General features: G+C 43.0%; 2 protein-coding genes across 8 annotated transcripts in view; both read left to right on the forward strand.

Moving 5' to 3' along the window:
• Positions 1-14,979, forward strand: part of LOC147707974 (amine sulfotransferase-like) — a 306,358-nt gene that overhangs the window by 281,919 nt on the left and 9,460 nt on the right. For all 7 annotated transcript variants that reach the window (XM_086926792.1, XM_086926791.1, XM_086926793.1 and 4 more), the window contains one exon: positions 8,161-8,344. In XM_086926792.1, the coding sequence (XP_086782918.1) occupies positions 8,161-8,344 (184 nt within the window). The remainder of the gene's footprint in view (positions 1-8,160; positions 8,345-14,979) is intronic.
• Positions 1-14,979, forward strand: part of LOC147707975 (amine sulfotransferase-like) — an 830,947-nt gene that overhangs the window by 281,871 nt on the left and 534,097 nt on the right. The gene's annotated exons all lie outside the window — the stretch shown is intronic.

The raw sequence follows: 14,979 nt of genomic DNA on the forward strand, positions 1-14,979 counted from the left end.
ATGCAACACTCACTACCCCTGGTGAAAAGGCCACAACAACAGGCCAAAAAAACGAAAATCACAGAAAAATCAGCACAATCACAAACCATCCAGGCCCTCCATGATGTTTAAATTCAAGACACCCCACAGAAAGACTAGGCCCATGCAACACTCACTACCTCTGGGCATAAAGGTTGAAAACTAGGCAAAATGGTTGCAGGCCTAACAACACTGACTGCATTCAAAATGGCCACTTGCCTCCCAGCACATGGCCTGCCTGTACCAGCACTCAAAATGGCCCCCACCCACATGGCCTGTCCCCATGAACACCCCAAAAAATCGAAAAACACAGAAAATCAGCACAATCCCAAGCCATCCAGGCCCTCCATGATGTTTAAATTCAAGACACCCCACAGAAAGACTAGGCCCATGCAACACTCACTACCCCTGGTGAAAAGGCTACAACAACAGGCCAAAAAAAAGAAAATCACAGAAAAATCTGCACAATCCCAAACCATACAGGCACTCCATGATGTTTAAATTCAAGACACCCCACAGAAAGACTAGGCCCATGCAACACTCACTACCCCTGGTGAAAAGGCCACAACAACAGGCCAAAAAAACGAAAATCACAGAAAAATCAGCACAATCACAAACCATCCAGGCCCTCCATGATGTTTAAATTCAAGACAACCCACAGAAAGACTAGGCCTATGCACCACTCACTACCCCTGGGCATAAAAGTTGAAAACTAGGCAAAATGGTTGCAGGCCTAACAACACTGACTGCATTCAAAATGGCCACTTGCCTCCCAGCACATGGCCTGCCTGTACCAGAACTCAAAATGGCCCCCACCCACATGGCCTGTCCCCATGAACACCCCAAAAAATCGAAAAACACAGAAAAATCAGCACAATCCCAAACCATCCAGGCCCTCCATGATGTTTACATTCAAGACACCCCACAGAAAGACTAGGCCCATGCAACACTCACTACCCCTGGTGAAAAGGCCACAACAACAGGCCAAAAAAATGAAAATCACAGAAAAATCAGCACAATCCCAAACCATCCAGGCCCTCCATGATGTTTAAATTCAAGACACCCCACAGAAAGACTAGGCCCATGCAACACTCACTACCCCTGGTGAAAAGGCCACAACAACAGGCCAAAAAAGCAAAAATCACAGAAAAATCAGCACAATCCCAAGCCATCCAGCCCCTCCATGATGTTTAAATTCAAAACACCCCACAGAAAGACTCAGTGCACCCACGACTGAGTACCCCTGGGCAAAAGGCCCCAAAACAGCCCAAAAATCGAAAATTCCAAAATTGTAGTTGCAGCAACTGTAATGCCCCAAACAAACTTACTTGTGAAATTTCTAATCCAAAAGTGATCCAAAGAAAGTCAAAACGGCCTCAAATCCAAATATCCAGCAGCATCCACAAAAAGTAATCCTTCCAGCTCCAGATCCAAATGAAAAGTGACCAGGAGATGGACAAAGCACTGGGAGGAGCCTGCTGGACAGGAACAGGAAGTTGAAGACTGTGAGGCACTTCCTTCCTCCCACCCCCCCTCCCCAAAATGGACTCCTCGCAAAAAAAGTGCAGGCAAATGTCAACCTGAGGAGTTATTCAGATAAAATCATCATTTCCAGAAGGTTTATGCTGCTTGCTGGTGGATTTCTTGTGCAGAATTGCAAATTTTGTATTTTCGCGAGTGCCAGATTGTTGCTGCTCGCCGCATCTACAAGCTCGCAATTGTGAAGTCCCGCGATACGTGATCACGGCGTACTCGCGTTGACAAACTCTCGATGTGCAAGTTTTCGCGCTCGCCAAATTCCCGCGGGATCCCGCAGCAAGATCCAAAATGGCGCAGCACTCGCAAAATATCAAGAAAAACAGCTCGGCAAACGCTGAATGACGGTAAGTAAACGCCGCGCGCCGCAAAATTGTATCACCAAGAAAAAAAAATCCGCTGCGTGCGAATTTGCGGATTTTCGGTAAATTCGCGAGCATTCGCGGATTGCGAATTTACCGAAAATCCGCAAAATCCGCGAGCGTAACGGATTTTCGGCCCATGCTTAACCTCTTGGCTGCTAATGACAAGGGTAACTCGTCATGGACTTTCCATTGATTTCAATGGAAATTAAATGAGATTAATAATAATGCCTTAGCAGTAAAGGGGTTAATCAAATCACAAGGGTACAAAATTGCATAGACCAAGTTACAACTATTACAGTTTGTAAAGGTTTGAGCACATTTCTCGTTTCTTTAAAAACAAAGTCTTTCCCTTCAATGCAATAACCACACACCACACAACAGCCACATTTAGAATGTCCCCTCAAAGGAGGAAGCAACCAAAGATTATTAAGAGTGGTGTTAGCTGTTTTCGGGAAGGGAAGAGCGGCCCTCACCAAATGGTCCTTTAGATTTTTGCTTCTCCTAAAAGCAAACATGGGAGCATCTAGATCTAGATTCCCTGAATTGAGAATATGCCAGTTTTTTTTTATACATTTGCGGATTTTGTTGGACACGGGGGAGAAAGTAGTGACACAGACCAATTTTTCAGATGGCTTTTTTTCTCTAGGTTGTAGTAGTGCCTCACGTGGACAGTACCACGCCCTTTTCATGGCATTCTTTACTAGGCGGCGTTGGTAGCCCCTGAATCTAAGTTTGCTAGCAAGTGTGTTAGCCTCCGTGAAGTAGTCTGTTTTCAAAAAAACAATTTCTCCTCAACCTCAAGAATTGGGAGTAGGGTAGGCTGTCTTTCAAGGATCTAGGATGGCAGGTGCTATAACTTAATAGTGTGTTCCTCTCAGTTGGTTTTCGAAATAGAGAGGTAAACAACAAGGCATCCTTATGTTGAATACACAGATCTAGGAAGGGGATACTAGTATTGCTGTGAGTCAGGGTGAAGGTTAGACCGTTACAGTTGTTATTCAACCAATGCAGGAACAGTGGAAGAGCTTCAACTGGACCACCCCAGATCATAAAGACGTCGTCTATATACCGCTTCCACATATGGACCCCTTGATGGAAAGGGTTGGTGGAGGGGAGGAGAACATCACATTCAAGCCAGTCCATGTATAAAATAGCTAAGGTAGGAGCAAAAATTGCACCAATGGAAGTGCCTTTTACTTGTTGAAAATATTCATCATCTAACATAAAGAAGTTTTGGGTAAGACAGATTTCCAGCAATTGAATAATGAACAGAGTGGGTACAGTATGAGGACGTAGTTGGCTGTTTAGAATTCTCTCCATGACAATTAGGGAATCTCTTTGGGGAATGTTTGTATAGAGCGATTACACATCTAGGGTACACAGAGTTTCGCTAGCAGGGTCAAAAGGGTGGTTCTCGGTGAGATTTATCATAAACATGCTATCCCTCACATAGCAGTTTGTGGTAGGAACAAAATCTTTGAGAAAATAGTTCACATACTGACCTAGAGGTTCCAACACAGAACCGCATCCAGAGACTATAGGGCGGCCCAAGGGATTGTCAAGGCATTTGTGAATCTTTGGAAGGGTATAAATAACCGGAGTTCTTGGATGGTTCACATTCAGAAAGTTCAGTTTGTGTTTAGTAAGGAAACCTGTTTCAAATGCCTCTGTTGTAATTTGCCCGATTAAGCCTTGTAGCTCTCTGGTAGGGTTGGTATGGAGTCTGCAGTAATGGTCTGTGTTGGAAACTTGTCGTGATAGTTCAGTTTTATAGCTGTCTATGTTCTGTAACACAATATCGCCGCCCTTGTCAGCAGGCTTTATGATTAAGTTACTATTGTCACGTAGTGAAGAAATAGCCATTTTCTCATCAAGTGTAATGTTGTAAGGAATAAACGTGTGAGATTTGGCTAGACTTGTGACTTCCTTAAGCACAACCTTTTCAAAAGTAATGACCTCCTTAGGGATCATATTGGATGTTGGAGAAAAGGTAGAGGGGGGTCGGAAAGGAGTAAGGACAGTTTTTGGTTGGGAAGGAATCTGGTCAAAAAAGGCACAAAATCTTACCTTTCTGAAGAACCCCAAAAGTTCAGATTGGAGAGCAAGAAAATTCGGGTAGGTAGTGGGTACAAACGAAAGTCCTTTACTAAGAATGGAGATGTCCTGTGAGGATAGGTTATGATCCGACAGGTTAAATAAAGGGATGGTCATATCCTGCGGATCAGGGTTATTTACCACTGATAGAACTTGCTCCTCGTTTGCCTCTCTCCTGGGGGGTTGTGCCACCTTGCTTGTTGTTTTACCCGGCCCCTTTTGGGTGCTTCCCCACCTCCTCTCGATAAAAAATGAGGGTTTGGGTTACGGGTAGCAGTACTAGGACCTTCACACAAGTCGGAGATACATGAAGAATCAGCAGAAGAGTCAGTGAAACCCACAACTGTGTTCCTTTGGTTGAAACATCCCCAAGGTCTAGGGTTCTGTGGGTTCTGACTAAAATTGCGATTAGTATAAAAATCCTTTTGAAGATAGGGGAATGTCCTTTCAGGGGTAAAGGATTGAATGTATTTTTTGACTTTTACGGATTTCTTGTTTTGTTCAATGCGGTGGAATTCAGTTATATTTTTCTCAATTTTCTCTAATAATTTTTTGGCGTCAACAATGGTATCGCTCTCAGAGATCTGTTTCTCTAAATCTTTAATAATATCACCTAGTTTCTTGAGTTCTTCACCGGCAATTTTTATGCCCAGAACTAACCAATGTCTGGAGCATGTAGTCCCTATGTGACTGAAACCAGTATTGTATCTCTGGTTATCCGTAAAAACCCCTGGGATATTTCGTACCTGTAGTCCTAAGGGTATGGTTTTGGATTTCAGATATTCGGTTAACATAAGGGTCATTAGCTCAAGGCGCACAAATTTCTTTTTTTGTTTTTCAAGATCATCTAAGAGATTGGGGCTGCCTGTTACCGTAATATCGTCTTGATCCGTGAGCAGGGAACGGCCAGCACAGATCTTGTCAATATACTCGTCAGAGTATAAACGGGGTGGGTCAGACATATCAGTTTGACAGTGTTTGTAAGGGGGAATTAACGAAGGGGGACTTCATGTGTTATGCTCGTAATGGTGTTAATTGAATTTCTGATATTATTTAATTTACAGAAATCTGTAGATTTTGCCTAAAAACTTAGCTCTGTCCCTTGACTAAATCCTTCACCATGCCAATTTGTATACATATGGGTACAGGTTTGTGCCCTACTTCCAAGAATTGTTGAAGGTATTTTTGTGTGAATTCATTTTATAGTAAAAAATTGGACCTCTGTCCGGCTGGACAAGTCATAACTGAATATAGTTTCCATTGTGTCTATATTTACTTTTGTTCTTATAATTCTTATGCATGGGACCACTGTTGTTCTAAAATAAAAAGGAGGTGTCTGGGAGACACGGCCATCCATATTAGCATAAAAGCGGGTACATGCCTTTCCGTGGTGGCAACACTGCCACGAAAAGGCATGCAATTTTTGCTATTGGGGCCCGTAGTAAGCCCCCAGGGATTCTGGGGGTTGTGGGGTGCACATGGGGGGTACCTACGGGCAATTCCATGCACAACATGGCAGGCACAGCTTGGTGCCTGCCACTTTGTGCATGGAAGTGCACAACATGCCTTCTTGGCATTGTGGCGGGAGGTGCTGAGAGCACCGCCCTCCGCAATGTCAAAAATGCAAGATGCACCAGCCAGTGTGGCGGGCGCATCCTAATGTCACTAAGAGGACCCCCGCACAAATGGCGGGCGGTCCCATTCCATGGTAGGATGGCGGGCGGACAAAGTTCGCCCGCCATCCTAATGGACCCCCTAGAGTCTTTCTGTTTGTTTGAAGAAGGAGTTCTAATGGTGCATGTTGTTTATAAAAAGAGGGATGGTGAGTCAGGTTCAGCCAGAGCTAGCTTCTTCAATAGTTGGATGACGACTAGACCTTTGTTTTTGATGGTCATTTGGATGTTGGACTTCTGGCAATAAGAAGACAGTAATGTCCTTTAAGGGCTGATGAGATGTGGGTGGATAAATGATGTTGCTGCAGTGTTTTGAATTCTATGTTGTAGAAGTGGAAACAGTAGTGCCTTGACATAGAATGTGTGTGTACATAGTGAAAAGTGTGCCAAGACAAGAAGAATCGTAGCCTGCAATTTCTTCAGGAATCGTGGTTGTGGAAAAAATCACCCTAAAGTATACATTGTGTGTAGAAGATGCTTTTTTTACTGAATCAGGAAACAAAGAATAAGTGAGTTTCAAATCACTACCTGTTTCTCACCTCTGTCAATGTTCTTGGCAGGGTAACTAGTTCCCGGGCACAGATTCCTATGGACTGGCAGTTTTTCCAGTTTCTGCATGTCTGTTTTTCAATATAGGATGATTTAAGCTTAAGACATTTACTGAGCATTCATTGGTTTATCACTCAGAGGCAGTGGTCTAGTCGTGAGCAGTCAAAGTATTTAGAATTTTCTCTTTTAAAATGCTCTGAGTGAAGATGGTGTATTTTTGGCCCTGCAGGCTGTCATTAAATGTCCTGTGGTGGCCTGATGTAGGAGAAATTTAGCAATATCTGAGCCTTTAGCTTTTCCTAGATTGATTCTGAAAGGAGGTGATGTGAACGGGGTTGCACTATGATGTTGGATCTGTTTGAGAGGTTGGATCTGATTTAGATAAGCATTCTTCCATTGATTCCAAGTTGCTGTAACCTCACTAGAAAAGAGACTTGGTGGACTGCGTCAAATACAGCAGACAGAGTCAGAAGGTTTGTGGCAAAGCCATTCTTGTTCAAAGTGGTCTTTAGCCTTTTCCATATAGAGATTAAACATGCATTTGACGAGCTAAAACGTGGTTCCAGATCTGCAAAGTTTGGGCCGGATTCACAGAACTAACTTAAGACAAAATCCTAAACTTACTACTTTTGGTATTCACAGAATGCACTTACTACTTTTGGTATTCACAGAATGGATTTACGACTACTAACTTTACGTCAGCACTCGGGCTGGAAATTCCGGCCCGGAGGTGGAGCTTCTGGCTTGGTGGCAGAGCTTCCGGCTTGGAGGTGGGGCTTGCGGCCCGGAGGCGGAGCTTTTGGCCCAGAGGCGGAGCTTCCGGCCCAGTGGTGGAGATTTCAGCCATGGCTAAATCCCCACCTCCGAGCCGGAAGCTCCGCCTCTGTGCCGGAAGCTCGCCTCTGGGCCACAAGCTCCGCCTCCAAGCCGGAAGTTCCGCCTCCGGTCCAAAATCTCAGAGTGCGGACGTAAAGTTAGTATTCGTAAATCCATTCTGTGAATACCAAAAGTAGTAAGTGCATTCTTCTGAATACCAAAAGTAGTAAGTGCATTCTGTGAATACCAAAAGTAGTAAGTTTAGGATTTGTCTTAAGTTAATTCTGTGAATCAGGCCCATATTGTTTTAATCAAGTAAGTTCAGATTTGAGTGCTGTCTCTCTTTTGGTCAGGCTATTCATGATGGTCAAAAGCTAGGTAAGTCTCATACATTTTATTTCCTCGGGATGTTTACGAGTGAGACATCTATGTGAACCTTAGTAGGAAAGTATAGACTTAAACCCTTAAAAGATTACCTGTGAAGCTTGTCTGAGAGGAAATTGCAATTTCTTTCTTTTATTAAGCACAACGTTTGTCTGGAGAGGTATCTTGGTGCTGTAGACGAAAAAAACACTCCAACAGCCAGGGTCAGACCATTTCAAAGCACTTAAACAATTTTTTAAGTAAGTCCAAAAAACGCTGAGGAAATTGTCCTGCTGAGGAAAAGAACGTGGGCAGGCACTTAATTCAAAGCTGCAGCCGCAGATGTACAAACACCAAATGCTTCCATTTCAGAACTGATCAAAATAATTCATCAGCCAGTGATGTATTTTGACCAGACCTGTGGAACCATTTTGTTCACCTACTCTGTCATAGCGTGTAGTTTGGCCAAATAGACACATGCACCTGGTTTTCAAAGTATTATTACGTTTCTTCATATGACTGGTTTCAGTTTCCCTGCTTGTCATATGAGTTAGAGATCTGTCAAATTAATGCAATTTCTTCTCTCTGTTTTGTTGAAATAGTTTAATGACAGATAACCTGGCATCACCTTCAGCAGTGTTTAATCTTTGAGAGCTTCTGGTGGGCAATACTCTATAAGTAAAGTTAATTCTCTATCACGGGATTAAACACCTCAAGACACACTAATGAGATTGTTTTAATTTTAGGATCTGAGAGGAGCTGTACTGAAGATATGCAGATTCGTTGGAAAGGACTTGGATGACCAAACAGTGGATGCCATTGTGGAACGAGCAACTTTTAAGAACATGAAAAATGATCCACTTGCAAATTATGAGTATGTTGGTCCAGAGGCTACAAAACCGCCTAAAAAAATTAATTTCCTTCGCAAAGGTAATTCTAAAAAAAGTAGTTGTTTGTAATTGCTTAAATACAGTGTATTCCTGCCCTTTCAGTTTGGCATAGGGCAGCACAGCAAGGTGTATTGCTTGGCTACCCTATGCCAAAATGCCATAAATGAGTCCCAAGGTTTTTGCAATTGGTGGTAATTCTAGTTTGCTGGAAGAATTGCTTGGAACATGCCTGATTACAGGAGGTGAAGAGAACTGATTCTCAGTTCTAATCTTATTTTCACCTTAATGGCTTATATAGTGCTTTGATGATCTGTAGCTGTGGTGTCTTTATTTAGGTGCCAATATAAACATACATCCAATAATAGATTTTCAAACTGCCTGTCCTATTTTGTGGATATATGCAAACAATATGAAATGTAGCTACAGTTGACACGATTCCAAAAATGACACAACATATAAATATGTCTCCACTAATAAAACAGAATATAATACAAACATGAGATAAATCCTTTGGGGTCAGATGTATGTACCTTTTAGCTTGCAAATTAATCTGCCCATTTGCGACCTGAAAAAAGGCTTTTCAAATGAATCATAGCCAAATTGTGATTCAGTAACCTCTTATCGAATCACAATTTGGGTTTGCGATTCGGTAGTAAGGAGGGGCATGTTTAAGGCATCCCTTCCTAATACTGAATCAAATTGGTATGTATGACTGCGTTGTGACTGTGAATGCGGTTCAAGTAGGTGGTAACCAAATCGCAAATCAGAAGGGGTCCCCAAGAAACCCCTTACCATTTGTGAATGTTTGTTAATCATTTTTCAAGATCAGGCGGTGCTCCCACTGACCACTGCCTGCACTTTAAATATGAAAAGAAAACCTTTACTTTGTCTTTTTTTAAATGCAACTCATTTTCTTTTAAGGAAGAGTGGAGTGAAACACTTCTCAATCAACAACCACAATCCCTGTCAGGGGGAACCACAAAAGTGGCTATATCTGTGCTTAACCCTCTGGTAATTCGGCACAAAAGCAGTCAGGCTTAACTTATAGGCATGTTGTAAAGTATTTATGCAAGCACATAAACAGTAACAACGTGAAAGCAGAGCAAAAGAAACATCTCAAACCAATTTAGAACCATTGTATACATGTTCATAAATAAAATTACACCAAAACAAATGACATCCAATTAGTAGAAACAAAGCAATGAATCTTAATTTGTTTTATTGGAATGTAGCACCCAAAAGATCAAAGCTCGAACAGTGGGTATCTGGTTTCAAGAGACTGGGGCAAAGTCAAATCTTAAGACTGAACACAATAGGGCATAGGTCAGATGCACAAGGTGGATTGGAGCTGGTTGTGGCTTACCTTCAGATTTGGAAGAAATTCAAAAAAAAAGTTCAGAGAAGGTAAAGCTCAGTGGGGCAAGACAGCCAGTGGTGTCTGAGAAGGAGGTGTCGTTGTTGCAGTCACCTCGAAGGAGTCGGGTGAAGATTTCTACTGTTGGACTTGTCACATTTTTGGAAGTCGAAATCTTCAGTGGGACAAAGCAGCATGCTGGAGCTGCTGAGGGATCCAAGAGGCTGGATACCTCAGCTGAAACGTCCAGCTGAACAGGATTTGCGGCTGTGGAGGAGAATGTAGGGGGAGCTACCTTGGAGTCAGGCGAACCAGCGATGCACCTTGGGTGGATCAGCAGGCAGGTAGGTCCTAATCTTCTGTATATTCTCGGGCCAATTTTAGAGAAAAATGTTCTAAGTTACGACTTTTAGTGTTAGGCAGGAATTTCACCTTCAACGCCACTTCCAAGGGTCCAGGACTTGGTGAAAACCATTTTGGACATCTGGACCCAATACAACAGAGACCAGGAGCAGTGTTCAAGGTCTGTGGAGCTTGTTATATTCCTTTAGCTCACACAGGAGGCCAGGACACTTGGAGTCACTCTGGTAGTCCTGGGATCACCCAGTAAGCTAGGCCTCAAACAGCCAGGCAATCCTCTGGGAGTCCAGGCAGTTCTTCTGAAGGCTTCCACAGGTTCATGAGAGTACTGGAGAGTTGCTCTGAGGGTCCAATAGTTATATCTGGTCCCGGCCTTTGAAGTGGTGGAATCTTCTAGGCTACCTCCACATCTGGTTCTGGAAGGTTCCTTGTTTTTCTGCTAAGGCTCCAGGAAGTCCAGGATGACAAAAGGCTAGTGAGAGGTTCCTTTGTGTGTGTGTGCTGAAGACAACCCTTTGATGTGTAAGTATGGAAGGGAAGAGTTCCACCTTCAGCCATCCTGGCAATATGGCCCATCCTGCCAACATCTAACCCTCATTGTCAACCTGTCTGGAAGGAACACACAAACTCCAATAGATAAGCTATTCACTGTGATGTGACCAAGGTCACTGCCAGTAAGCACCAAATGGTTAGGGAAGTTAAAAAAATGCTAGCTTTCTAAAGTGGTATTTTTCGAGTTGTGGCTTACAATTTGACCTTGCCATTTAAGAAGATTTTTAATTACGACTTTGTCATTAAAGAGGATATAAAATTAAACTTTTTTTGAGTTCATACATAACTTTTCTCCTGTTCCCAATCAAAGGTTAGCCGTTATTAAATGTAATAAGGAATCCCAATACTACCCTATGGAAAACCTAGGGCTTATGTTATCCTATGGGAAAGCTAAGCCTTATAGTATGGCCCATTCTGCCAACATCTAACCCTCATTGTCACACTGTCTGGAAGGAACACACAAACTCCAATAGATAAGCTATTCACAGTGATGTGACCAAGGTCACTATCAGTAAGCACGAAATGGTTAGGGAAGTTAAAAAAATGCTAGCTTTCTAAAGTGGTATTTTCAGAATTGTGGCTTAAAATGTGACCCTTGCATTTAAGAAGATTTTTAATTACGACTTTGCCATTAAAGAGGATTTAGAATTGAACTTTTTTTGAACTCACAAATGACATGTGAGAAGGTAACCCCTATTACCGTATAGAAAAGCTAGGGCTTATGTTATCCTATGGGAAAGCTAAGCTTTACAGTAATGAAAAACAACTTTAGGAGTTTTCACTACCAGGCCATGTACAACTTAAAAACAGATGTCTAACCTTCTAAACACAATACACCCTGCCATCTGGGGGTTTAGAGACTACCGGAGGGGTGGATTATATGCATTAAAAAGGAAGATTTCGGTCTGGCAAAAGCTTTATTTTGCTATGTTGAACTCCCATTTTAAAGCTAAACTACAGGCTGCAATGCCAGGCCTGAGACACAATAAAGTGTTACTTTTGTGCATGGCACAACAAGTGGTACAGGCCCACTAGTGTCATTTAATGTATAGGCCCTAGGTATGTGTAGCAGCACTTTACTAAGGACTTACAAGTAAATAAATATGGCACTTAAGTGTAAGCCAGTTTTACCACGTCCGAGGGGGATGAGCACAATCCCTTTATCACTGGTTAGCAGTAAAGTTCACAGAGTACTAAAGCCAACTAAATTAATTCAGACAACAGGAGAGGTGAAGGCAGATTATTTCCGGGATGAGTTTGCAGAGAATTCCAATCAAACATAAGTCTTATTTGCCTCCAATCAATCAATTAATCAATCAAAGAATCAATAGATTTGTAGAGCACTACTGGTCACCCATGAGGGTATCCAGGCACTGGCAAGATCCAGTCGATTATTCAAATAGCCAAGTCTTCATAGACTTACAGAACTCTGAACGAGATGGGGAGGTCCATAGATGAAACTGTAGCTCGTTCCATGTCTTTGCTGCTAGGAAGGAGAAGGATTGACCTCTGCATCTTCTACGTTTGATGCAGGTGGTGAGGGTTAGAGAAAGGGATGTGGAGCGGAGGTGTCTGGTGGACTGATAGAAGTTCAGGCAGTGGTTCAAGAAGGCTGGTCCACATTTGCCTAGGGCCTTGTATGCATGTGTCAGGAACTTAAACTTGCATGTTTTCTGCACAGGGAGCAAGTGGAGTTTCCAGAGGTAGGGGGTGATGTGAGTTCCTCTAGGGAGGTCGAGGACGAGTCTAGATGCAGCCTTCTGTATGGTCTGTAGTTGTCAGAAGAGGTGAGCTGTGATCCCTGCATATAGAGTGTTGCAGCAGTCAAGTCAACTGGAGGTGAGGGTCTGGATGTTGGTGCATCTTGTGCTTTGGGGTAGCTATTTGAATATATTATGATGAAAAGCAGGAGGTAAAGACTTAGTTGACCTGAGCCATCATGTTTAGTTTGTTGTCAAGAATGAGGCCTAGGCTACTAGCATGGTCAGTGGGGTTAGGAGTGAGTCCATGTTCTGAGGGCCACCAGGATGTATAACCATGCGGAGCTTTTGTTTCTGAAAATCGGTACCTTTGTCCTATCCGAGTTGAGCTTCAGTCAGTTGTCCTTCGTTCAGTTGTGGTGACATCTGTCATGCAGTCGTGAAAATTGGTCATGGCGGTGTCTTCAGAGAGAGAGAGGATGATCTGTGAGTTGTTGGCATAGGATATGAAGTTGAGTCTGTGGGTTTTGGTGATTCTGGCCAGAGGTGCCAGATATTGCTGCTTCAGGACATGTCTTATCTCTTTCCTGATCTTGGAAATCTTCTTTGGAGGAAGAAGAACAAGACAGTTTGTTGTGTCTATGGTAAAACCCAGGAATTCCATAGTTTTCGAGGGAGACAGTATGGATTTTTCTTTGTTCTGATAAAACCCAGGTTTTCTAGAAGGTTCATGACATTTTCCAGATCCTGGATGATCTGATTATAATCCTGAGACAGGATAAGGATGTCGTCTAGGTAGATGATGAGACGAATACCCTTTTCTCTTAGAGATGAGTCGACTACCCTCATTACCAAGGGGCTGAGGAGAGGCCGAAGGTAAGGGCTCGGAATTGAAAGAGACGGTTCTTCCAATTAAACTGAAGGAAGGGTTGATGTTCTTCCACCATAGGAATGGTAAAGTAGGCGTCTTACAGGTCTAACTTGACTAGCCAGTCCCCTTCCACTAAGAGAAGATGGATGCCTTCCATCTTGAAGTGCCTGTAAACAAGGTATTTGTTGAGGTCCCTCAGGTTTATGACGGGTCTCCAACCTTTGTCCTTCTTTTCTACAAGGAAGAGAGTGCTTATGAATCTCAGAAATTCCATAGGCACCTCCATAATCGCACCTTTCTGAAGCATTGAAGAAATTTCTTCCTCTATTATTTTTTGCTGATCCAAGGTAAGGGGAATTACTTTGGGAAGTGAGTCTTGAACTGGAGTCTGTTCGAAATCTATACAAAAACCGAGTACGGTATTTAAAACCCAAGGGTCTTGAGTGATAAGTTCCCAGTTGTGGTAAAAGAATTTCAGTCTCCCTCCCACTTTTGGATTCGAAGAAAGGGAAGGATAAGGGAGAGGAGTACTCACTTTTCCCCTAGAACGGAAGCCTCTTCCTCTCGGCGGGTAGAATTGAGGTTGGCTGGGGGGTTGGTATCCTCTTCTACCATAACCCCTTGACCTCGAATAGGGCCGTCGGTTGAAGCCGCCGGAGGATTGGCCCCTTCTTCTGGCCCTTCCAAAGAGGTTATTCGAATTGAAGACTTTTTTCATGTTTTGATGTGCCTTATCCAAGGCAGTAAAGGTAGAGACATACTTGCCTAGGCTTTTAATCAAATCTTCCCCAAAAAGTAGACCTTTCGGGTTAAGGGAAGTCTCCTTGTCGGCCAAGTCGCTTAATTTAGGGGTCATATTGGTCAGAACCACCCTTCTCCTCTCAGAGTTGAGACCCACATTAGCATTGCCTAACAACACAAGAGACCTCTGACTCCAACCCCGAATTGAATGTGTGTCAAGAGGGGAGTCATTGAGGTAGCTTTCTTCTGCAGCATCAATTATCTTAGTCAAGGGACCCAGGATGTCTAGAACTTTGTCCTGGCAGATCTTAAGGGATCTTTCTAGCCCCTTCCGAGGGCCTCTGCCAAGTTAAAAAAGGTAGGTAATACGTTCGGGATCGAGGTTTGGGATCTGGCAAACCTTACCCTCGATAGAAGGCCTGGAGCATTCGGCTCTTAATAGGTTGCGAGTCTCCCTCTCCAAAGGATTCCTAAGCCATTTAGCAATAAATTTACACACATGGTCGTGGGGGGTCCATTCAGAACTTCTTGGGTGCTTAATATTAAAGGGAGAAAACATCTCTTCACCCAAAGGATCCATGACACCATCTTTAGAAGATGACGGAATATTATCGCTACAGAGAAGGGAGTCAATATCAATATCATGGTCGTCCTCATCGAGGTCAAGGATGTATTCATCCGAAAACTCTGAGGTATCATCACAAATAAATTTGACACCATTCGATCTTGTGCCGCTAGGGAAGCCTGAGGCAATCGAGGTGCGAAGACCTCCCATACATTAAGAGGTGCTAGGACCTCCCGTGCTCTCTGGCGTAAAATCAATATTCTTTGTTTTCCTATGCCTCTTACCCCTTGACTCAGTGAGATCGTACATTATGTCTGCCTCTGAAAAGTCATCCTCTTCAGGAAGGAATGATCTTTTGCAAGACATAACTTGGGAGAGAGTTGAAAACATACATGATCTAATTTCTTTATGAATAAAGCTTTTAATGGCTTTACTAGGAAGGTCAGATTCGGCTGCATTACCCTGATCTGAATCTGAGTCCGACATGGTGAGATTAAGAAAAGTCTGGAGCTCTTGATATAAATATTAGCCT

Source organism: Lissotriton vulgaris, chromosome 6 (genome assembly GCF_964263255.1).
Source record: "Lissotriton vulgaris chromosome 6, aLisVul1.2, whole genome shotgun sequence".
Taxonomy (NCBI): Eukaryota; Metazoa; Chordata; class Amphibia; order Caudata; family Salamandridae; genus Lissotriton; species Lissotriton vulgaris.